Genomic DNA, 21,748 nt, shown 5'->3' with positions numbered 1-21,748 from the left:
CAAACTCTGGGACTAGGAGACCTACCTAAAGGCAAGTAAAGAGAAATCCTGAGGAGAGGAAGCTGAGGTTAATAGAAACCCCAAGTCCACATGACAATGAGGAAATACTGAATAGAAATCCCAGCTCGACAGAGCAGAAATGATGCACTGCTCAGAACGAAGCTGGAAGATGGCTGGGCGGAGGAGGGAGCATAGAGCCCGAGCCTCCTAGGCCAAGGCCTCTGGACCAGCTAAACCAGTCTGCACGGGCCCGGCAGATTCGCCCCCAGAACGCTCTAAACTTCGAAAGGCCTCGTGATTCTGCCACACTGTGTGTAGAACGTTACTTGGTTTCTCTCCTAGGTAGAAGCTAGGTTCTGCTTATGCACTTAAAAGTAAATAGTTGGGTGGTATGCAAGTGTCCACAAATGTATTCGGTGACATACAGTAGAACTCAAGGGAGAGCTCAAGCAGTGTAATTCCTGAGAAAAGCCAAATCCTACAAAATGAAGACAGTGAGGGAAGGGGTGGGTGGGAGGGATGGGTGAGAACAATGAAAGGGGGGACACTGAGCAACATGCACCGCCTTCAGAACCGCGTTGGTGAATGAAGACGCCTGTATACAACTACTTATAGAGAGAGAGAGAGATGCTTATATATGTTTTATATATATCTACATAGACATGTATATAAACATATTACATATATATCTTTGTATACATATAAATATATAAACATATATATATTACTCTACTCTGAGCAATATTTTTTTTTTGTCAGTCGTGGGGCCTGAGCTCTGGGCCTGGGCGCTGTCCCTCAGCTCTTCAGCTCAAGGCTACCACTTGAGCTACAGCACCACTTCTGGCTTTTTCTGCCAGGGCTTCATGCATGCAAGGCAAGTACTCTACCACTGAGCCACCTTCCCAGCCCCCTCTGAGCAATATTTTAAGTCATATAATATGTATACTTGGTACTCCTGTAAGCATAAAAGCATGAACAGGTGGATAAAGAGCAGACACTGTAGTTACTGTATTGTAGAGAGACTGCTATATCCTCCTTGTACATATGAGAAGTTAAAAGATTTGGGCTAAAACTGAAAAACTAAGAAACATAGTAGACAAAGCTTGTATCTGCATCAGCAACTGGAAAATACAAAAGGAAAAGCGGAAAGAATTTAGATGAGCCACGGTGGCTTACGCAAGACCCTATCTACAACAAGCTAGTTGTGTGGGTCACAGTGGTTCACACTATAGTCTCAGCCACACAAGAGGCACAGGTAGAATTCACAGTGGGAGGTGAGCCTGGGAAGAAACAGGAAAACTTATCTGAAAGCTATCTAAAGCAAAACAGGCTGGGGACATCACTTGAATAGAACAGCTCTTTCCCAGCAAGCTGAAAGCCCTACGTTTAACCCTTCATACCATCAAAAGAAAACTACAGTATTTCTGGAAATAATGGAAAGGCTAATAAGACGGAAGCAGCTGCTAGCGGGTTTCATCGTTGTTTCTGTTGTTAGAGTTAACTTTATGAGATACACACAGTTATATATTATATGCATTCACGTATATATATGATAGATGATGTCTATTCATATGTATTCATACAATGTATGAATGCAGGCAATAGATGGGTATATTTTCCCATTTGTATTCATATAGAGCATACACAAATATATGCTCAGCACATTCATCTATATTAATATATAAATATATGCAAGTGTATATATTTATCTATACATTCATATCTATTTACACGTGTGTGTATGAGTGTGAAGAAACATATAAAACCTTGTCGGAGATCTTTCTAACAAGTAGGTAAGTTCTTCACAAGGCTTCCTCTTGACTATAGCTGCCGTGGGTATTCAGGAAACTTACATTTTTCAAAGCAGATTAGCTGTTTGCAGGTTGGTGGCAGTGCAGGGCTGTCTCCCTCTCCCTGTCCTGACTTCCTGTGTCTCTGGAATCTGGAGCAAAGAGACCCCCAACTCCCCAGGTGGGAGTGGTGACAGGAACGGACATTCCAGCCCATAGGAGGGAGATGCCAGGGGAAGTGCGTTCTCCACCTTCTCTCCTTGTTACAGAAAGCTTGCTTTGACCCAGGACAATTCTCCTTAGTGTTTTTACATTTGTGACGCCTCCCAACCCCATTTGCCTGCACATATCCACATTTGGACTTGTGTAGTGAGCGTGGCTACAGTTTTGTCTATATGTGAAATGCAAACATATCCCCAAAGGTAACAGGAAGGGGTTTTTCTATATGAAGGGTTTTGAATATTGTTTGTCGGTTACTGCTGCAGACACCTTGTGTTAGGCCAATGCGGTTGCTCCTCCCCCTCCCCCATCTCTTTCCCTCTGAAATCTGAAAACTGTCAGGTTGTTGGAAATGTATTTATACTAGTGTAGAACGCCAGAAGATTCAGAAGAATAGAGATTTGCAGAGAGGGCAACGCTGAGATCATTAAATCAACCGAGGACAAGAAGAGACAAAGACAGATCAGTTTGTTGATTGAGACGGGGTCTTGCCTGGCCTGGCCTTGTACTAGAACCCTCCTGATATCTGCCTCCTGAGTAGCATGAGTCCTTGGTCTAAGTTCTTCTGAATTCTTTTCATTTTATCTTTATTTCTTGCAGCTTTAATTTGAATTTCTCAGAGAATTACACCATTCCAACCCTGTAGTGTCTAGGAGCACTGTTAAAGAAAATTCCTATCAATCTCTTGCAATCCTTATTTTCAGAATAAGTTTGTAAATACTGTCTGTACCTGGAGCCCTGGGATTCATGATTTAGTGCCTCCAGCGTCCTCATTGAGCTCTGAATAAGCAGAAACATAACTCATGACTTACCAGTACATCACGCAGTCTTGGGGATACAAACAAAAGAAACTCTGTGTTGGTGGAGGGTGGTGGTTTTGGGGGTAAACGCCGCATGGAACGAAGGGCCTGGATCATCTCTGAGGTCTCTGGGAAGAGTCAGCACAGGGGAACTGGTCTCCGAATCAGAACAGGAAAGCTGCGTACTCAGTGCTCACCATGTGTTTCTTATTTATTCTAATATAACAAGATATAAGAGGAACTTGGAATCTAGCCAGGGGAAATTGTGTTATCACTCTTAAAAGACAAGACAATACTTATAAAAATAACAAGCACAAGGGAAAGCAGAGTAAGAATAAAGAGCAAGAGAAAACAAGGGTGTGGGGCACACCAGAAAGGCAAATGGGCAGCGACATTCTCAGACTGCTCAGCAGGCTCGGGCTACAGATCCAATAATTTTATTAAAGTGATCTCTTCAACAAGACTATGAGCCTTGACTTGCCCACCAAACAACAAGCATTTCTAAGTCAACAGTGAACAGACGGGAGAATGTGAAGGCACGGGTGGTTTTGCGTGTGCGTGTGTTTACAGCGTATGATTTGGAACAGGCACCCGCACCTTATCAGTGGTCTCACCCCTATAATAATCAGCAAACGGCCTAAGTAAATAGAAAAGGCTGGCCTTTATTATTCCTTTTGAAATAGTCATTTCCAAACTATGTCTTAGGGCCAATAGAATAATAGCTCAGCATGAAGCTCACAAAATAAATCTGACAACCTGTGACTAACAGAAAGATGAAACAATGGAAGGATATTGGAATGTTTTTCCTTCTTACTCGGGTGGGAAGATCACTGCTCTGCTCACCTGTCATCAATCAAATTACAAAGAGAAAAAGGGTTGGGGTTTTTTGTTTGTTTTGTTTTGTTTAATCCGTTGGTTGTAGGGCTTGAACTCAGGGCCTGGATGCTGTCCCCAACCTCTTTTGCTCAAGGATAGGACTCCACTACTCTGAGCCGCAGGTCCTCTTCCTTGTTTTGGTTTTTGAAAGTTTCAGACCATTATTGGTTGGGCCCTTGGCTTCCGGGCCTGAAGTGGGGCTTGAACTCAGGGCCAAGGGACTGTCTCTGAGCCTGGGTGTTGTCCCTGAGCTCTTCAGCTCAAGGCTAGCGCTCTACCACTTGAGCCACAGCACCCTTCCAGTTTTTTAGTTGCTAATTGGAGATAAGAGTCTCAGGGACTTTACTGCCCAGGCTGGCTTTCAACCACAATCCTTAGATCTCAGCCTCCTAAGTAGCTAGGATTACAGGTGTGAGCCACTGGCACCTGGACAATTTACACTTCCGATGTAGTTTACTACTAAAAGTGTTTCTCCATGCAACCCTCTCTCAAGCACTTTTTATGTTGATGAAACTGTGTTGACCAATTATCACCACCATCTGTAATATTCAAGTATATGAGAACAGAACAAAACATAGGATTACTATCCAGAGCAGCCTGGCCAAAAGGTAAAACCCTACCTCAAGAATAAATAGAGCAAAATATACTGGAAGCTAGGTCAAGTGGTAGAGCACTACTTTGCTCTCTGAAATTTAATGAAATAACAGGAGTCATTGCACACATTCAAATAAGATTTTAACAATCACTGAAACCTCATTTACCTGCAATCCATCTTGAAAAAGTGATGTTCTAAATCCTACCAAAAAAAAAAACCATCAAACAATAGACTGACAAATCCTTAAGGTTGACAAGCTATCCTACAATTCCTAAGCTACTAGTCATTAAACTACAACTCATATTGATTCTAAGGTAATGATTACACAGCGCTAGGAAAGTTTCAGGAACTACTCCTCCTCTTCCCAAGGTGGTAAGATTACCATCTTCATTTCACTGATGACACACCGATAGCCAGGGAGATTAATCAGTAGCCCAAAATCATACAAGTAAATGCTAAGGAGGAACACAACCTCAGCGCAAAGGGATGATTAAAGCTTAATTTGCTCGCAGTTCTGCTCAGTAACATTTATAAAGGGCCTGACCTTTCCCCTCTAATTATTTAATTGCCCACCAGAATGCCACAAATCAACATGTTATCCACGTTTGTTGACATTGCATATCATTATCCAGATGCCTAAGAATCATGTGTTAATTTCAGAGCCCTAATTTAGGTGACTATATTAACGCTATGGGCTCTAATTACAATAATTAAAGAAAACATTTTGTCACTATTCACTATAGCATTTTTATCTTTAAATTTCAACTTCAATCTTCTGTTTAAACAAGTGCCCTGAATGACCCACAGAGATACATCCCCAACTTTTGATACTTACTTAAGAATTAAATGGAGTACCCATTGAATTAAGGAATGAAGTAGAATAATTTTTTTAATTCCACTATGTAGCCATCCTTTCACATTATCCTGCTTTGATATATTAGCCTGCTCTACTGCTCCCAAATATCTAATTTATTCCATAGAAAAAGATAGATTGATCTTCTCAAAAGCAGTGGAATTCTCTAGCTCAATTGCCTGCCTGTTTCCTCCTGCATGGTATCTTGATTTATAGGGCTGGACTGAAAAGTAGTAGTTTATAGTATCTGAACGTGGATTACATAGGCTGACTCCCCCATAAGGGAATAAAATACAGGAAAACAAACAAAGCAGAAATTGGTTCGCTGTGGTCCCAAGCGAAGCACAACACAAACGTGAGGATTTACTTTCGATAATAAAAACCTGAATGACATTCACATACATCGTTAGTGTTCCCAGAGGGTGGAGCTCACGTGGGACTCCTTCATTGCCTTGTTTGTACTTGACTTCACAGCACAAAGCACATTTTCATTAGAAACAGGAAAATACTGTCTTACTGCAATCATTTTGTTGAGATAGTTTAAAACACAGCTATTATTGTTAATGCTAATATACACAATATGTCAAGGTCTTGTTTTAGTCTTTGTTTTGGTTTTGCCGACGATACAAAAAACACAGTGTTACAATAAAACCAATGGAAAGAAAGAAGGGAAAATGTTCTCCCCAGTCAGCCAAGTTGAAACCGTGCATTTCAAAGTGACCGAGAAGGTGGATAACTATGGGGACCAATTAAGATTTACTAAGTAGTAATACATGGGCTAAAATTGTTAGGAAAAGAAATTGAAATCCATTTCTGTAATACCAAAATATGTATTTAAAAGACATAAAATGCTTAGGCTTTTACTCAATGACAAGGAAATTCCACATTTAGGAATTTATGATAGAAAATCCATCTAAACCTCAGAGATGCTTCTAAATAGAAGCAAGTATATAAGCTATCAGCATAAAAGCACGCATCTACCACCAACAACAACAAAACTTAATTCACTGTAGATGACATGCTGACACCAAGGAAAACCTTTTAGCGGCTTGAGTCTGAAATCCCCATCACCTGGGAAGCAGAGATCAGAGGATCTCAGTAAGAGGCCAGAGTGGCATAAGAATTCAAGAGACCTTCAGCTACAAGAGAAGTACCAAGGCCCGGTGCAGGGGTGTGCACCTGTCATCCAGAAAAATAATAGACCAGGCTCACTCAGACATACATGAAACCTTGCCTTAAAATTAACCAGGGCACAAAAGGGCTGGGAGTGTGGCTCAAGTGGTAGAATACCTGTCTACCAAAGTGAGACCCTGAATTCAACACCCCCACCCTGCCCAAACACCTCCTAATCTTTTCCCTTCCATCTGTCAGTGTCTGTTCTTCTACAGTCTCCCCACCAGCCCACCAATAAAACACAGCATTGATCCCCACTCTAATCTAATCTACTTGTTGTATCTGTTGGGGCTCTGGATGGGTCTTGGACATTATTTCCTCTGTAGAAATGCTACTCTACAGAAGGTACTGTCTTTGGAGTTCTGAGAAGCTTTATTTCCCCTTGTTCTCTCGGTGCCATCCCCGGTACTTGGTGGTGGGTTTCATAAAAGTGAGTGGGTTTTGTATATCTCGTCTTCACAAAACAGAATCGTGCAGAAGACTCCACATCCTCCAACCCTCTCCCACACATGACCCTACCTTCTAGGACAGCAGAATTTTGCTCCCTTGTCTCTGAACTGGGGAATGGAGGAACATCCCCATAGGTCACTCTAAGAGCTTATTCTAAAGGTCTTACTTGGAAGACCCCCAAGTGAGAGCAATGTTTCAAAGGACATGTTCGCCAGCATCCGTTTCCAGGATACTTCATTCTGTGTTCCTGTGTGGGGACACGGGTCTCTTCCATGTCCCATGATGGGGCAAAGTTCCCAGTGTAAATAAATGTTCTAGAGCCTTCTTTCTGATATTGAAAAATGAGCATGAGGTGAAAGCAAACTGGGTCACATCGTGTGACCCTGACAGGAAAGAATTCACTTCATACATAGAGTAAGAATAAGAACATGTATGCTTTGTATTGCCTGATGGCTGGCCGGTTGGTTTTAGATATGCGGCCCAAGCTGGCATTGAACTTGTGTCCTTAGCATTCCAACATGTATGTGTCATCACAACCAGCTAGCATACATGTTCTAGTAGAATATGTCTTTTACACAAAGTCTTGGGTCACATTAGATAACTGTCACAGGTGTAGTGTGAGATTTATTTTTAATTCTTCAAGAAAAATCATTCATTCTTGCTAACACTGCAAAGCCAAACAGACTCTGCAATCCATTATAAGCACCACTCCTAGGCAAATATATATACATATAGATATTACAGAATTGAAAACACACAGAGAAAGACTACGGTTCTGCTCATCGTGAGCAAGCTTCCCCTCTCCCCACAGCTTGCCCAGTCCTGCCCGCGTCCCGTGGACAGTGACGGGGAGGGCTGCTGTCTGTGGATTGACAGCTTCCACGGAGTCACTCTCCATGTAAATTTCAGCATTCTCTCTAGCAGCCATTTGAACTGTCACAGTGTGAATTATGGACTGAAGCTTATTCGGCTCGATCTTTCCACAGAAAAGCTCCTGGTGAATATTAAGCTAGTGGGAACAGTATTTTTCAAGTCAGATGACTTGGACTACAATAGTCAGGTTTAGAATGAACACTGAAAAATTCTTTTGTTTCCACAGGGGAGGAAAAATCTGGATTCACCACAATGGAATTCTATGCCTCCATCAGAAAGAATGACATTTCCCCATTTGTTAGGAAATGGAAAGGCTTGGAAAAAATTATATTAAGTGAAGTAAGCCAGGCCCAAAGAAACATAGGTCCCATGGTTTCCCTTATTTGCAATATCTAGTATAGCGGAAAAAGTCAGATAATGTGATGTTAGGAAAACGAAACCTCAAATATGTATTTTAATGTTTTTGTTTCTTTCATGCATGTATTTCTAACGCATTTATAAGATTATTTCTTTGTTGCTTTGTATGTCCCTCCCCCACAGTGTAACCCCCGCTTTCACTATATTTGATGTCAGTATAACATGTGGAGGAGATGGGGACAAACAAGTCGTTTAAGGATTCAGGTGGACCTGTTGCAACAATGAGAAGTACAAAATGTCATGTCAAAACCAGCTTTACAATGTCGGTGGGGGGGGGGGGTGGGGGGGTATGATTGGGTGGGAGGGAGGGGGGAGGCTGGGAAGGGAGGTGAAGGGTAAACAAAGGAGGAGGCTGCAATGCTTGGTAAGAAATGTATGCATTATCCTGCCCATGTAATTGTAACCCCTCTGTACAGTATGTTCTCAAATAAAATAAAATAAAATTTAAAAAAATAAAATCTGGATTCAAATGACCTCTTATTTTTATAATGTATGCAGGTGATTTTATATTATATATATATATATATATATATACATACATACATACATACATACATATTCATCCCCACAACTTATTATCTTTTGGCAATATCTTTTGTGGTGGTGGTAGTTGGTTGCAGGGCTTTGAACTCAGGGCTTGGGCACTGTCCCTGAGCCTCTTTGTGCTCCAGGCTAGTATTCTACCACTTGAGCTGCAGCGCCACGTCTGGTTTTTGAGTAGTTAATTAGAGATGAGACTCCCTTGGGGACTTATCTGCCCGAGCTGGCTTTGAACCACAATCCTCAGATCTCAACCTCCTGAGTAGCTAGGATTACAAGTGTGAGCCACCCAGGCCCAGCTGCAATATCTTATGTTATAGAGTTAAAATTTTTGGAGCCTTCATATTAACCTACCTATCTTCACTAATGTAGGGAGACAGAAAATTAATTGGAAATGTGGCCTTTTCCCTGGGAAGTTATGTCTGTAAAACCATGAGCATAATTATAATACGACATAATGACACGCTAGATATATTGAGTTAATGTTCATTATATTGAATACCAAATTCAAATATTCCCAGCTTAGTAACTATTAGTAATGAATGTTTCCAGTCTAGTTCTAAGATCTGGTTATGAAGGAAAGATGACACAGGCAAGAGCATTGTACGAGTCTGGCCAAGACCCGGAGGCAGGTATGAGCATGTGAGATGGAGGATGGTATCAGTGGACAATACTACAGCTTAAATCTCCAGAAACATTGCAGGAAAAAAATAAAGTCAGTTCATGGGAAGCTCTGGCTGCTACGATGAATAATAATAAGCACTAGTGACATAACATAGATTTAGAACATGAATGGTGAATTGTAAAATTACGTTTCAGATGGAAAGGCATAAGGGAAAGATGCTTGAGTTGAGCCTTGAAGATCTTTACAGGTGGAGCATGAGGGTACGTGCTGGAGCTGTTTAAATAAGAAGAGATGAAACACCGATCAGGAAAAAAAAAAAAAAGCAGGGGAAGGCCAGTCAGGGAAGCAACCTCAAAAAGTCATGAAAACTACTGAAAAGCTGGAAAATGTAGAATGTAAGCTGAAAGGAGACTCTAGTTAGACATCATTGACATGATAAAGAGCGAGCAAGCCCAAAGTTAATTATGAGGTTACTATCACTATGTAAATAAAGATGCCAGTGAATGACTCTAGTGTACATCCATATGTATGTGCCTGAATAAACACTAATAGAATATCAAATTGTATTATATTTATGTTCTTTGGAAAAGCATCTAAAATAATCCACAATCTGTATAAAGTAAAAACAATGACAGTTCAGTTTTGCTTAGAATCTTTGTAGTGTCTCCATAAAAGGACACCCACCCCAGACTTGGCTAACTACTCCTGGCCTCTTCTCTTATTCCAGGCTCTTAGCAAAGCATGAGCTCCACTCTCTCAATAGTTATAAGCATTCATCAAGTCTATAAGAACTCGATGAGTATTTATGGAAGAGGACAGAAAACACATCCCACCAGCAACCTCATGTGCTCTCCTCCTTGTCCTACAAGATAGATGGATTTAGGCTTGTGTGTGAGTAACCCAAAGCACTAGCCTAAGTGGGAAGTTATCTCCAGGTATGCCATCCTCAGTGGTCAGGATATGGCACTCATCCTGGGAAACTTGATTGTGTGTGGGGTGTGTGTGTGTGTGTGTGTATGAGAGAGAGAGAGAGAGAGAGAGAGAGAGAGAGATGAGAGTAGATAATGGAATTGCACAGTGACAGACCAAAACTCCACGGGAACAATTTCCTCTACCTATAAAGCAGAAGCCATGTTCCCTCTAAACTACAGGTTCCTTTCTCCCTCTCTAGGACAGATCCTGGCTTCTTCAAGCTCACCCTGTGACCCACTCCAGTGATTCTGTAAGAGGAACTTATGAAATGCATACTGTGAACCAACTGAATACACTTTGGCCTAACTTTTCCTTACATTTTCTTTTCAACCTGCTACATTGTCCGTTCACTTGGTATTATTGCCTCCCTGTCTGTGAACAATTGTAAATCTTCTTTGGAATAGGTGAGCATGCTAACAGATGGGCCACAGGATGAATCTCTAGATCAAGCAATTGCATGGTACCATGGTGAGACCTCATAACATCTCTGCAGGAAAAGGCTCGTTACCACTGGCACACTGGATGAGAATCATGAATTCCACTCAGGTACAGTACTTTAAGGAATAGAATATAAATAGGAACCCCCCAATTCCTACTGAGAAGCACTGGCTAAAATAACCAACCATCAAAAACAACTTTTACTAGATTAAAGTAGTAAAGAGACAACCTAGCTAAAACTTGCAAAACAAATATATTGAGAATTGTAGTAAGCTAATTATACGATCTTGTGTGAAACTTCTTTGATTTACATATGCTCAGAATTTATTCTGTTTGTCATCTTTTTGTCCCAGGAACTATTCTGCTATATTATAATCTTTACCTTTCAGATACTAATTACTTCTACCATATTACAAATAAACACATGCACACATACATATATATACATATACATATGTGTTTCTTACTTTAGTTGTTTTCTATATCCAATTTCAGTCTACTTCTTCAACTGTCAAATGAACAATGATCTAAATACCTGAAATTTTTAATGCTCTAAAAACTATTACAAATTTCAAAAACTCCATAACACCATTTAGCTAGACAGTGAAATATTGGCCTATGAGCTGCAAAAGTTATGTGATTTGTGTGTGTGTGTTGAAAGCATTTACATTTATTTTCCTTTTTGTCTTTCATGTTACCTAAATAGAATAAAATGGTATTTGTAGATGTTATAAACACAGTGGGAAGCATAATTAAATTCTGATTCTCCATCTTATGGATGATGTGTCTTAGAACAGGTTATACATTTCTGTACCTTGGGAGATTATCTACACAATGGGAAAAGATAACAGAATTCCTCCAAGCTGATCTAAAGATTAATAACACACCTGACATGCTTGAGCAATGGTTGTCAACAAACACTATCATACAAGAAATACTAAATTCGATATTACCAATCCTTTCCATATGTGTTCCATGTCTTTGGTAACCATAGGTAAACTAGCCCATGAGCTCGCTTGTGGGGGTGTGGGAAGAGAGCCCTGAAAACTTGCATCTGTAATTTGCCAATGTAATCGCCACAGAGCTGTGGTAAGGGCTGGTGCCATTCCAGCCGCTCCACAGAGTGACTGGTGCAGCTGGCTGACAGCCCGCTCTCCTTCCTAGGGGATTGAGTGGTATTTCAGATTGGGACAGAATGGAGACAGCAGGCTGGCCATTATCAAACCACACATCTGGGCACCTGTTGTTAATAACCACTGGATTTTTATATTCTTGCAATACAGGAACAATCTACTAGTTTTCCCACGGGGAGTTAAATGAGGTTGAAATGTGTTAATCTGCCTTTATGCCTACTCACAGAGAGATTTACAAGATGGGTTAAGTGTGCTCTTGTAATAACAATGTGTCATAATGAGGCTGTGTAAGTCCAGGGAAAGCAAGCCAAGAACAAGTCTACCCTTATTTCTTAGATTCACTATGATTTTTTTCTTTTGGCTCTTGATGCAAAGTCCACTTCTTACGTATATCTACATACTGTGAAAATTGGAAGTCATACAACGCCAAGTTCAAAAACTACATTCACAGAAGGAAATTATTCTCCTTCGTTAGGACATTGGCATAATTGAAATAACATGGAACCTTTGAGAAGGTGATTTGGAGTGACAGGTGGGCTGTGGGCCAGTCCCGCATAGATCAGCCATGTTTCACAGCCAGGCCTCCGTTTCTGTTCCTGTGATGCTTCTATCTGTAAAAATGATCATGATAATAATAATAGTAGTAGTAATAATAATAAATTAAAAAGAAGAAGAAAACCCCATCATCAATTCAAAATCCAGTTCAAAAGAATGGCAAGAACTCTTGCTGTCCCTGGTCTCTTGGACATGCCCTTCAGCCACATCCTACACATTTCTCCCCATATTTCTTTCAGGCAATGAGGCCTTTCCAGACTCTCCCCAGCTCTTTACCTGCTCCCCTCAAGTCGTGTCCATTTCCCAATCTGAAAGGACACATGAATTTAACGCCACAGGTGCAGTTTCTCATTCAGTGTATGTCAACAGTTTATTTTTCCAAGTTTGTGTGGTGGTTCTTACATCCCTTGATTTTATCATACAGCTCAGACTGGATCTGTGAATCTGCCTGTCTGGGTGGTAGCCAAGTGTTAGGGAGTGTGGGGCAGAGATTTCTCACCTGCACCCCTGCAGCTGTCTGTTATATAACTGCCATGAAAGGATCTAGCCATGCGAAGGTTCTCTTCCCATCGTGGCCTCTTAGTTCCCATGCCGCTTCTTCAAGTTGGACATCATCGCAATAGGAGAGTGGCACATTCAAATACTCAGTCACCTGATACTCAGGGGTAGGGACAAATTATGAGGCCAAATGCACCCCAGCAAGATGTTAGATTGGAGAGATGGGAGGTGGCATGCAGGTGAACTTCAGGTCTTGTTCATCAACACACACACACAAGTGCTGAACTGAGAAAACCACAGGATGTTAACATGAAGCATTAGAAAAGATGCAGTCTTAAAAACTAATAATGCAGTTTGGCTGACTAAAGCAAAACTCATGATTATATATGGGGGGCAAACTTGCTGATTAGTATGCAAATTAGAATTAAGTATGATGATCATTACTCACTAAAATATATTAGGTTTAAATATTTAATATTGACCACATTAAATAATTGATATATTCAGTGTTTAGTGCGTGTCAAATACACATCTTGGCACAGTTTGCTTGTTAATATACAGTGTGTTCATTTGCTTACAACTTAATGGTAGAGCACTAGCCTTGAGCAAAAAAAAAGCTAATGGACAGTGTCCAGGCCCCAAGCTCAAGTCCCAGGATCAACACAAACAAACCAATAAATAAGTAAATTCATTCTTTTTAAATATTGGCTCTTTCTACAACCATAAATTCTATGATGGTCAGAACTAGACCTATTTTGTTTATAATTTTATCCCTAGAGTACAGTGTACTTCTTGATATTTTTTTGATGTTTACAATAGAATAATCCAGTCCAAGTAAGGATTTCTTCAGGATATTACTAAGTGGAATGAGATAACTTTGGAAAGAGAAAGGTCCAGTTCTCCCCAACTCTACCAGAACTTTCTCCAGGAAACCCTTAATTAACCAAAATAGCATTGGCTTCACTATTTTGCTAATCATCGTAACCTACTCATACTGTGGTATTCTTCCACTTTTGTATCAATTGCACCATTTTTTACTTTGTATATTGGCAGAAGCCTGTTTAAAAAAAGATCAGCCTATCTCAATATCCTTTAAGGTTTTCCTCAATTGCCTTATATTACATTTTAGTTCCTAAACACCTTGTCTGAAACTCCTCTTTATTTGATAAGATGGCTGACATCCATCTTACTTTTAAAAGGAAGTTGAGCAGAGTACAATAACTTGTTGTTTGCACACAATTTGTTCTAGACACTGGATCAGAATGTTTACAAACATACTCTTACTTAAATTGTAAGAGTATTAATGTCTGATGATCAAGATCATTGAGGAAAAAATTGGCAATTTTCATGACCCATAAAATTATCTCATGTCCAATCAAATATTTGAAAGAAATTGTCCTTCTTGATCATTATCTTTGGTTTTGGTTATATTTGCAGAGAAAATTCTTTATCTAAAACTCAGAGAAAGTATTAACTTACAACAAAGAACTTGATAGGAGATATTAAATATTGCCTAGAAAATATTAACTTAATTTCAACTATTTATTAAAAGCACTGGCCTAGTTTCACTGTAAATAGAAAACAAATAAGGTTTCCTAAAGATAATGTAAACAAACATGGTACATAAGTAAGATTACACTGGTAATATATAAATGTACTAATATGAAACAGACGAACCACACATGACAAAATGATTTACAAATCCTGAAAACATTTGATAACCAAGAACATTAAAAGTAGCAGCCAAAAAAAAAAAAAACAGTGTATTCACTTTTAACATCATCAAAAGAAAAAAAATGAGCTAGCTACTGGTATATGTTACTACATATATTATTTAATTTTTTATTTTCTTTCAATATTGAAGACTGAAGCTATGAGTATTCAGCCTCCATCCTCAAAATTTTGCATATTTTCTTTTAAGTAAATTTTTGCAAAACTTAAATTACTAACAGGAAAGGTAAAGTATATGTTTAGTATCATTGGTACAGTAAATAATTAATTAAATAATAAATAAGTAAATAATTAGGTGAAATCAGTTTCCTGGTCACTCATCTGAAAGTATATTTTGACAAGACTGAGTTGAGCCAGCAGGAAGTTGTTTGGTAGAAACTGAATTCTCTGTAAAGTGTTACAAATTTTATGTACAAAAAGAGATTACTGTAGGGCGCTGGTGGCTCACGCCTGTAATCCTAGCTACTCAGGAGGCTGAGATGTGAGGATCGCAATTCAAAGCCAGCCTGGGCAGAAAAGTCCATGAGACTCTTATCTCCAATAAACCACCAGAAAACCGGAAGTGGTGCTGTGGCTCAAGTGGTAGAGTGGTTGCCTTAAGCGGAAGATAATGCCTGGGCCCAGAGTTCAAGCCCCAGGACTGACCAAAAAAAAAAAAGAGATTACTGCCTTCTAACTCCTCTAACTTTACTGCAAATGGATTTACTTTACGAAGTTAAAAACTTAAGACTTACAGAAAGGTATGGGTAATACATGGTCACATCCATAAAAAGAGGCTACGATAGTTATTTAGAGAACTCAGACTTTTAAAATAAATTCTAAGTGGTCTGACAAGCCACATTTCAATGTTATTCAAAGGTACGTATTCACAGGAGAAAAAACTGTTTCCTTTAAAAAAAAAGTCAGAATTCTTGGTCACTAGTGAAAAATAGTGGTTAATTACTAATGTAATTCCTCTGTATTCTTTGGAATGCACTGTATATGTTTAAATTCAGATATGATTTTTTCTTTGTTTGTTTTCATGTGAGTACTGGGGCTTGAACTCCTGGCCTGGTTGCTGTCACTGAGCTTTTTTGTTCAAGGCTAGAGCTCTATCACTTGAACCACAGTTCCACTCCCATTTTTTTGTTGGTCAATTGGAGATAAGAGCCTCACAGACTTACCTTTCTAGGCTGACTTGTAACCACAATTCTCAGATCTCAGCTTCCTGAGTAGCTAGGATTATAGCCGTGAGACACCAGTGCCCAGCTTAAAGTGAATGTTTACATTAGTACTTGCAGTTTCTGGGATTTTATCACCTTATTTCTAGATATTTCTCTTTATACTATTGACAGAGCTTAAAAAAATCATAAGAATTTCTTGAATCTCTAGGAATAATTGTTAAATAATTTTAATAATGTGTGTAGTTGGCTTGTCCCTCTCTAGAACTAGAAGTTAAAAATAACATTTCATTCATTTTAATAGCACTCGAAATATTTAAAGTGTAGTTACTGGCCCGAATTTATAAACTTAAATACTTTATAATAAATGAGTACTGTTCCAAGTAATATAGAATGTATTACAGGAGCCAAAACTGAAAATTATAAAAACAAGGTCTCATATGAAAATACAAAGCCACTTCCTATAATTTAATTTTATTACAGACAGTAATATATATTATAGTATAGGTCTCAAGTAGTAGAATATCTTCTGAATGAATACAAGGCCCTGAGTTCCAAACCCCAATACCATAAAAGAATAAATAAAAGATATAGATATAGATATATGTATGGGAGGAGGGTGTATGATAAATACAAACTGCAATTTAATACCAAAAATTTCACATGCTCTAAAAGGATACAAGACATACTACTGAAATCTTTTCCTTATTTTATAAAGACCTCTTAACTGTTCATTGACTTGTACTCTGTTAAAATTCTTTTATGGTTTCAGTCACAGGAAATTTGCTAATATTACTTTTAAGTGCTACCCTTAAGACATGAAAAATACACTTAAAGTTATTATAGTTAAAACAACTGACCTGGCTTTTTAAAAAGAGAACCATTTTAATTAAATTAATGTCCTAGTGCTTTATGACTGTAACTAAAAAATGCCATTAACAATAATTGAAATTACACCAATTTATCCACATCAAGATCATTGTGTTCCATACTTTTAAAATGACTAACTCATGATGGAAGAGAATAAAGGCTCATATTAAGTGTCTGAAAAAAATTCAAACATGAGACCTACCAGTCTTCTATTTTAGGAGGTGCTCTAAACCTTTATTGTTTTCTAAATCATAGAAATATTAAAACAGAATATCATGGTTTATACACTCCAGATTCAGTCACTCTCTTATCAGAGAATGGCTTCTTATGAAGCCTCTTAGTTTCAGCATCTACTTGTGAATGTAAATTAAAGAATAATGATAAGACACAAACTATTACATTTTATGTTCAGAATATTTTGCTATCTTAAGCCATCTCTAATATGGCGACTTCAGCTATTATATTTTCAAGTCTGCGTTGAATACACTATCTACAAATGATAAAGCATGCTCTGGGTATCTAAAAATAGAAAGCCTACCAAAGAAATTCCATGACGACCTTATGATAACATAAACAGTATTCTGGGAGAAATTCACCTGCTATTATAACAAGAAACACCTGCACACCAAGAAGTGCTGTTTCCGATTCTTCTACGTGCTTTTCTGTAACCTAACTTAATGAGACCCGACGGCAAAGCAAGTCTTCCAATGTTAGCTGAATGGGTAATGGTCATTAAATACATTCATAAGATGGTTAACACAGGTGTTGGTCTCCGACTTGGGATGCCAGAGAAGGACATGCACGCCCTACACAAAACAGACATCCCAAAAGCATAAGAAGAATTCTTACTGAGCAATTCCCAGATTTCTTTCCTAGCCTCGCAGCACCAGCATTAACTATGTGCTGTGTTCTCTGCCACACTTAGTCTCTGCTCCCAGTGTTGTGCTCTGGAAAGGATGGAAGAGTGAAGGTGAAGGAAGGGAATTATGTAAGGATTTGGTTGTGATCACGTAACGATATGGATTCTATACATATTACGCATACGCCGCACATCTGTTAGATACACAACACATACATTATGGGGGGGGGGGAAATGCTACCTACTGAGAGATAGCACAATATAAATTAGGGGACCTATTATTTTGTAGAGAATCTATGGTGTGGAATGTGCTTTTCCTTTATGTCAGTGGGCTCATCTTTATTTTCTCTTTACATCCCTTCACCTATCTGTCACATGCCTCACTGATTTTTCTCATACTCATCAACCATGCCCTACAAGATGTAGCTTAAATATATATATGTACATGTATCTATATACGTATATATACACATAGAGAATGTTTAGTAGCTTTAAGCAATTGAACTGAGGGGTTTCAATTCAATGCGTTGGTTACCAAGTATAATGCAGGCTGGGAATGTGGCTCAGTGGTAGAGTGCTTGCCTAGCATGCTTGAAGCCCTGGGTTTGATTTCTCAATACCACAAACATAGAAAAAGCTGGAAGTTGTGCTGTGGCTCAAGTGGTAGAGTGCTAGCCTTGAGCACAGAGAGGCTCAGGGACAGAACCCCGGCCCTGAGTTCAAGCCCCAGGACCCGCAAAAAGAAAAAAGAAAAAAGGACAGTGCCTCTTAAAGGGAAGAGGGGTAGAAATTGTCTCCCCAACATTTATTTCTAGGTTTTAACTCTGAACACTGCAGATGGCCATGTTGATTCTGTTTCCTCTGAATTCTACTTTGAGATAGGATTGGAGCTTAAGCACTTTTTCTGGACTTGTTTGTGAAAAATCTCAGAAAAGCAGAGGGGTATTAGAAGCCGCAGAGCCAGCTAGAGCTGGGAGTGACCAGCCTTCATCTCCTATGACACAAAGTATGCAGAACATGCTTTAAATTACCCCAGCCAAGGAACCAAGATGCTTACCAAACATCTTTCTGTTGGCTCCTGACTCTTTGGGTGGGGCACCTGCACCATGCAGACCTAGTGGGGGGGGGGGGGGGGGTGGAAGGGAGGTCAGGGATAGTCCAAGAAGAAGGTATTCCCCTGTAGTACACAGCCTGAGAACAGCAGCATGGCACTCAGTACATCTGCTGGTGAACACCATCGGCGGTGAACTTTAGGATATAGAAGAGTGTTTCCTATTCAATTCAACCCAACAGAGGAATCTGTGACCTGATTTACAACTAGAGGTAGTTTTTACTCGCGGGAGAGGGGGATAAAAACAGAATCTGCAAACTGCAAATTAGAAGCAGAGAAGAAGCTACATTTCAAAAGAACATACCTTACTCCAGGTACTATTCAATTATCAGAACATCAAATGGGTTAAGTTGGGGGGCGGGGAGGGGAGATTAAACATTTCTTGAGAAACTGGACTCAACAAGATTAGAGTTATCTCTGCCCTCATGAGAAATAATACCCAAGATGACTGTGTGTGCTCTCCAAAGTTCTGTCTCTCCGTCCCTGAAAGAATTCCCTTTCCCTCAAGGTCTACGTGAGCACTCCTGAAACAGCACACAGCACTGATAAAGCGCTTGATTAGCTTAGTGTCCCTTGCTGGCCCCGTCCTGAGTGCCCTCTCTGCTTGTCACAGGTACATGAGGTGGATATTCATGAAGCATTGATAATAGAAACAGACCTGGAGTCCTTCTAATGGTTGAATGACTTGCCCAAGGCCTCTCATTAGTGAGACAGTTAAAGACTGAAAGCTAGATCCTCTGCTAAAACTCTCTCTCTCTCTCTCTCTCTTACACACACACACACACACACACACATACACACACACACACACCCCTTACCCAAACTAGATACTAACTTTCATAAACCACAAACCATCATTTAAAATGATGGGGTATTTGCGTTAAGATTATGAACTTTAATTGCATGGAAAATGTGGCTTGATTTTCAAGTTAAAAGATAGGAAGTAGACTAGGCTTTTCACCATAACAGAAAATGTAAATGACAGTGCAAAACTTTTTACTACGGCCATGACTCATGTAGGCCATGTGTAACTAACCGACATTCTTAATTCCTGAACTATTTCTCCAGCAGCCTTAGAACAAGGAGGGCAGCAAAGGAACAGCTAGCATCTTAATGTGATGTTACAAATAAAGCAAACATTACCACTGCCCTGTCCAAAGCAGGTGTCCTGTGTATCTCACCAAGTTACCCTTCCTACAACGAGCGTCCTGAAACTATTGCTGAGAACAAAGCTCACGATCCCTGAACTGAACAGAGACCCAATCTCTAAGCACTGAGCTGCGCCCATCAACCGTTTGGGGGCGGGGCAGGAGGATGGAATCCATGTATTTGAGTGCTGATTGACATGGCAAAAGTGTCTAAAGATGCTCTCCGGCATCGTCAGTTAATCTGAAGCCGTTCCATGCTGCTAAGACCTCAGCTATTGTATATTTAAGATACACACTCGGGTGTGTGTGTGTGTGCCTGTGTGCCCAAAATGAAAAGCCTTGGTTGCAGATAGCATCCTTTACCACACATCCATCTCCCCGTGGGGAAGACTCCATAATGCGTGTCCCATGGGGGCTGCGCTGGCTTCGGAGCTCTGGTTTGGGGGAGAAGAGAGGTGCAAAGCCCGCGGCTGAACACAGACACGGGGGGGGGGGGGGGACTTCAGACCCAGCCCATAACGGATCCGGTGGGGAATGCCACGCTGAACTTCCTGGAGCGGGCTTCCAGGCTAATGGAGGGCCTCTTCTGGGCACTGTGACTGACCCACGGGATGCGGGGCCGGCCGGGGGACAGATGGCATGGACGCTCGAGGCCACGCGACACACTTGGCTTTCTCACAGAATGAGGGCAGCAACCAGGGAATTTCCTCCATCCAAGCAACACCACGCCATGGCGTGTGGCTGCAAACAGCCAGGATCATGGCTCATCCCAGGGATTCCACTTTTAAAACTTAAGTTTTCATTTGGAGACGTTCACGACCGGGGTTGGAAGGAGATAGATAGATAGATTGATAGATAGGTAGATAGATAGATAGATAGATAGATAGATAGATAGATAGATAGATAGATAGATAGATAGATAGATAGATAGATAGATAGATAGATAGATAGATAGATAGATAGATGTGGTGAGGGAGGGACTGTAATCCTGCTCAGCAGCACCCTGAGTGATCCATAAATGGAGCCCCCAAACCGGCTCCCAGGGCGCGTTCTCCACCACCGGAGCGGTCAGTTTCTGGAACTACCTGTTACATATGTAAATCCAGCCAAGTACCTCACTCCCCCCACCCCATCCCCCCCCCCCATCTCCCAGCGCCCTGGCGCCCTGGTTGGCGACCCCGTCCTCGGCGCGGGGCGTGGGAGCGGCCGCAGGGACGGTGAAGTTTGCCTCGCGCGCGGGGTCGGGGAACTTGGCTGCGGACGAGCCACACCTAAGGAGCCGCGTGGAGCCGCGGGGCGCCGGTTCCCGGCCGTCCGCAGCGTGCCCAGCCCCGGCCGCCGGCGCCCCGCGCCCCGCGCAGATGCCACCCACCCCCTCGCCCCCGACCCCCCGGGCAGGGCGATCGCAAGAAAGTGGGAAGGAAGGGAGCGCGTTTCCCGGACCCCCCGGCCCCCGCCCCGCGCCCCGGCCTCCGCGGTGCGCGCCGACCCCCCTCCCCCGACCCCTCCCCCCCACGCCCCCTTACCTGTCGTCGTTCTGCCATCCTTGGTCTCCCAGCAGCAGATCGCGGAAGCGGTACCTGGGGGGCAGCGGGGGCACCTCGCTCTCCAGATCCACCATCCTCTCCCCAACCAGGGGGAGCCGCGGCGCGCCGGCGGCTGGGGCGCGCGGGGGAGGGGGACCCCGCGGGAGGGGTGGGGAGGACGAGGGGGGCGGGCTCCCAGCCCGAGCTGAGCTGGAGGAGGAGGGGGAGGGGAGGGGGCTGGCTCTGGCTTTTTGATTTTTTTAGGGTGCGATGGAGACGATGCACAAGCAAACCCAGGAGCAAAAAAAAAAAAAAAAAAACACCAAAGTCTGGCCGTGCCAGGGAACCCCACTGCCAGGGAGCCGCCCCCGGCTGGCGCCGCCTCTGGTCCCGGGCACTGCGGGGGGCGGGGGGGCAAAAGTTACTTGGTGGTGGGAAAGGGGAGGAGGGGGAAAGGACGCGCAGTGCCCAGCAGGCGGCGGCGGTGCCGAGGGCCGCGACCCCCCCGGAGGAGCCCGGGGACCCCCCGCTTTGCG

At 41.6% G+C, this 21,748-nt stretch overlaps 1 protein-coding gene across 1 annotated transcript in view; it reads right to left on the bottom strand.

Annotated features, from left to right (window-relative positions):
- Positions 1-21,307, bottom strand: part of Kcnt2 (potassium sodium-activated channel subfamily T member 2) — a 263,490-nt gene extending 242,183 nt beyond the window's left edge. The window contains exon 1 of the mRNA XM_042701224.1: positions 21,213-21,307. Coding sequence (XP_042557158.1) covers positions 21,213-21,307 — 95 coding nt within the window. The remainder of the gene's footprint in view (positions 1-21,212) is intronic.
- Between the last annotated feature and the right edge of the window lie 441 nt (positions 21,308-21,748).

The sequence above is a fragment of the Dipodomys spectabilis genome, unplaced genomic scaffold, assembly GCF_019054845.1.
Source record: "Dipodomys spectabilis isolate Male_0828 unplaced genomic scaffold, ASM1905484v1 ptg000288l, whole genome shotgun sequence".
Classification (NCBI taxonomy): Eukaryota; Metazoa; Chordata; class Mammalia; order Rodentia; family Heteromyidae; genus Dipodomys; species Dipodomys spectabilis.
The sequence above is the reverse complement of the archived record's forward strand: the minus strand, read 5'-3'. Positions and strand labels throughout refer to the sequence as shown.